The sequence below is a fragment of the Cynoglossus semilaevis genome, chromosome 4, assembly GCF_000523025.1.
Source record: "Cynoglossus semilaevis isolate Cse_v1.0 chromosome 4, Cse_v1.0, whole genome shotgun sequence".
In the NCBI taxonomy this organism is placed as follows: Eukaryota; Metazoa; Chordata; class Actinopteri; order Pleuronectiformes; family Cynoglossidae; genus Cynoglossus; species Cynoglossus semilaevis.
The window spans coordinates 144,407-147,160 of record NC_024310.1 but is presented as its reverse complement, the minus strand read 5'-3'; the positions used below and the strand labels follow the sequence as shown (position 1 = coordinate 147,160).

At 47.7% G+C, this 2,754-nt stretch overlaps 1 protein-coding gene across 1 annotated transcript in view; it reads left to right on the top strand.

The window, feature by feature from the left end:
• mecom (MDS1 and EVI1 complex locus) overlaps nt 1-2,754 on the top strand; it is a 126,113-nt gene that overhangs the window by 112,607 nt on the left and 10,752 nt on the right. Inside the window, 3 exon segments of the mRNA XM_025054794.1 lie at nt 1-1,022; nt 1,204-1,291; nt 2,438-2,464. The exon segment at nt 1-1,022 is cut by the window's left edge and continues 42 nt beyond it. Coding sequence (XP_024910562.1) covers nt 1-1,022; nt 1,204-1,291; nt 2,438-2,464 — 1,137 coding nt within the window.

The following is a 2,754-nucleotide window of genomic DNA, read 5'->3' as shown; positions in this document are numbered from 1 at the left end:
GGACTCTATCACCGGCCGCCGCTCGTTCCTGCCGCCTCCTCTCCCATCAGACAACCGTCTGTTGCTAGTGCAGGTGCAGAACTAAGTAAAAGTCCACTGTTGCCTCTGAGCCCTGACACCCAGGAGTCTAGGGAACTTCTTAAAGCTCTACATAAAGAAGGTTCCCCAGGGAGCCAGATACCCGGTTCCGAGCTTCATAATCAGACCTCATCCTCCTCCTCCAAGCATGGAAACAAACAGAGTGACCAGTCAGAAAGCAGTGACCTAGATGATGTCAGCACGCCCAGTGGCAGTGACCTTGAGAGCACATCTGGCTCTGAGATGGAGAGTGATATGGACAGTGAGAGGGGGGCAGCCCGAGAAAATGGCAAAGGCGCCAAGATGAAGGCCACTGCGAGCGGGCCTCGGAGCCCCAGTTTGATGAGCAGCAGTGCTGCTAAAGACTTTCCAGGCACTTCCCTAATCCCATCCTCGCTGGACGAGCACACAGCTGTAACAGGGGCGGTGAACGACTCTATTAAAGCTATCGCTTCCATTGCTGAGAAGTACTTTGGTTCCGCAGCGCTGGCTGGACTGCAGGACAAAAAGGCGGGCTCTTTGCCCTATCCGTCCATGTTCCCCCTGCCTTTCTTCCCATCTTTCTCTCCTCCAGTTTACCCTTTCACGGACAGGAACGGCAGACCTCAGGGCCTACGGGCTGAGGCACAGTCTCCAACAGATGATAGCAAGAAGGCCCAGAGAAAATCCTTACCAGAGTCCCCGTTTGATCTCACTACTAAGAGAAAGGGGGAAAAGTCGGCCCCTTTCCGTCCTTCAAAACCAGAGGCCCCACATGCTGCGGGTCAGGATCAGCCACTGGACTTGAGTCTGGGGTCGAGGGGCCGTGGCCAGAACCTGAGAGAGGGGGAGGCCAAGAAGAGCCAGGGTTATGAAGAAGAGAAGGGAGTGTTGGAGATACCTAAAGCGGACAATACCCTTCAACATGCCCGGCCCACGCCTTTCTTCATGGACCCCATCTACAGGTATTGTTATTACCAGTAGCCCACCCACCGCTAATATACACCCACTATATCCATTTTCAAAAGAACGTTTTCAACTGTACGTCAGGCTGCTGTTTTTTTAGCATGAACCCGAGTGAAAGCTGATCTTTAACAGATGACGGTTGACATTCATTAAGAGCTAATGGAAATTTACTATTAGCAGGGTTGAGAAGAGGAGAATGAGCGACCCGTTTGAGACACTGAAAGACAAGTGCATGCGTCCCGGTCCAGGATTCCTTTTCCATCCTCAGGTAAGCCATTTGTGACAATGACTATTTGCACAACAGTTTGGCTTTAAAGTTTTCTTTTTTTCTTCTTTTTATTGTCTGAAAGTCTTGTGTCAGTGTCCACATACAATAGTACCAGAAGTTACTGCTGTCGTGCATTAAACCAGTCTAACCATATAATGGCAGGACAGGTTAATGAATATTAATAAGTGGCTTCAACCTTATACAAGCTACTGCCTGTTGAGTCCATTCCTGTTGATGTGAACCAGATGTTGCAGCACCTTGTGACACGTCTTCCTATAACGTGTCTTTAATTACGATGTAAAAAAAAAAAGATATGCTCTTAAAGCTATGCTTTTTGCCCCTGGGTTCTATGCACCAGAATTCCCAACGTGAGTCTCCGTTGAAAAGTGCGTGCATGCACATGGGTATATGTGTGTCCAGGATATGTCGCTTTGACGTTCATTAGTTCAGTCTTTCCCTGAGGGTGAGAACGGTCGATCGGAAAGTGAAAACACCACTTTCTCAGGCGTATGATTTTTTTCCCCCTTCTCTTTCTGGCCGTTGCAGGTCTGGTTTTTACAGGCTGTTTCATTTGTCTGATTTATGTCCCCTGTCCAGACCGCTGTAGTCTGCGTCTATGCAGCAGGCACATGGCCGTCCAACACGCCTTAATGAGGTGTCCTATCAGTAGAAACACTAACAGAGTGCTTAAGCCATCTTTATGACTTTATGATGTCTGGACACACAAATCATTCCCAGAAACACCAGACCTAGCTAGGCCGTACCCAGACCAAACATGGGGCTCAGAACAGGGTTGGTTTTCAGTCACGTGACTCACTATTGAGCCATATATCAAAAAAGAGTGATTCAGCTTTTTTATTTCATGGCAGGCATTTTTATTGCTAAGCATGACTGGCTTAGATTACTTACCGGAATGGTATTTGTAGCCGGCCAAATACGTGAGCTTATTGAATACTAGGAAGCATCGGGGATTGCCACAGCCTCCTGTAATTCCTGTGAAAAAAAGAGGCACGAAGCACAGTTAGAGTTAATGGCAGTAAGGCCTGTCACCCTTTCTGCAACTTTATGATATTAAACAACAACGTGTTGGTGTCTGCACCACTTCCTGGTTCTCACTGCTTGTCTTTGTTTTGTTCCGACCTTCAGTTTCGTTTGCCGGATCAGAGAACTTGGGTAAGTTTCTTTTTTTCAACCTGTCTCCATAACCAAACTTATGCATGTGCAGCATTCTGGTGTTACATTGTGTTGACTGTCAGTGTCATCCATAAACTGAAGGGTTTCTGTGTCATTTGTGAAATGAAGTGGGGATTTCCATCCACGACCCCTGAAAACGTGTTTGTTTATTTGGAGAACAAAGAACTCTGGGAAATGGATGTGAAATGGAGAGTAAAATGTTGGGAGGAGATTGGTGTTTAGAAGTGGTTGGGGTGGGGGGGGGGGGGGGGGGGGGTTTTTTGTAGGGT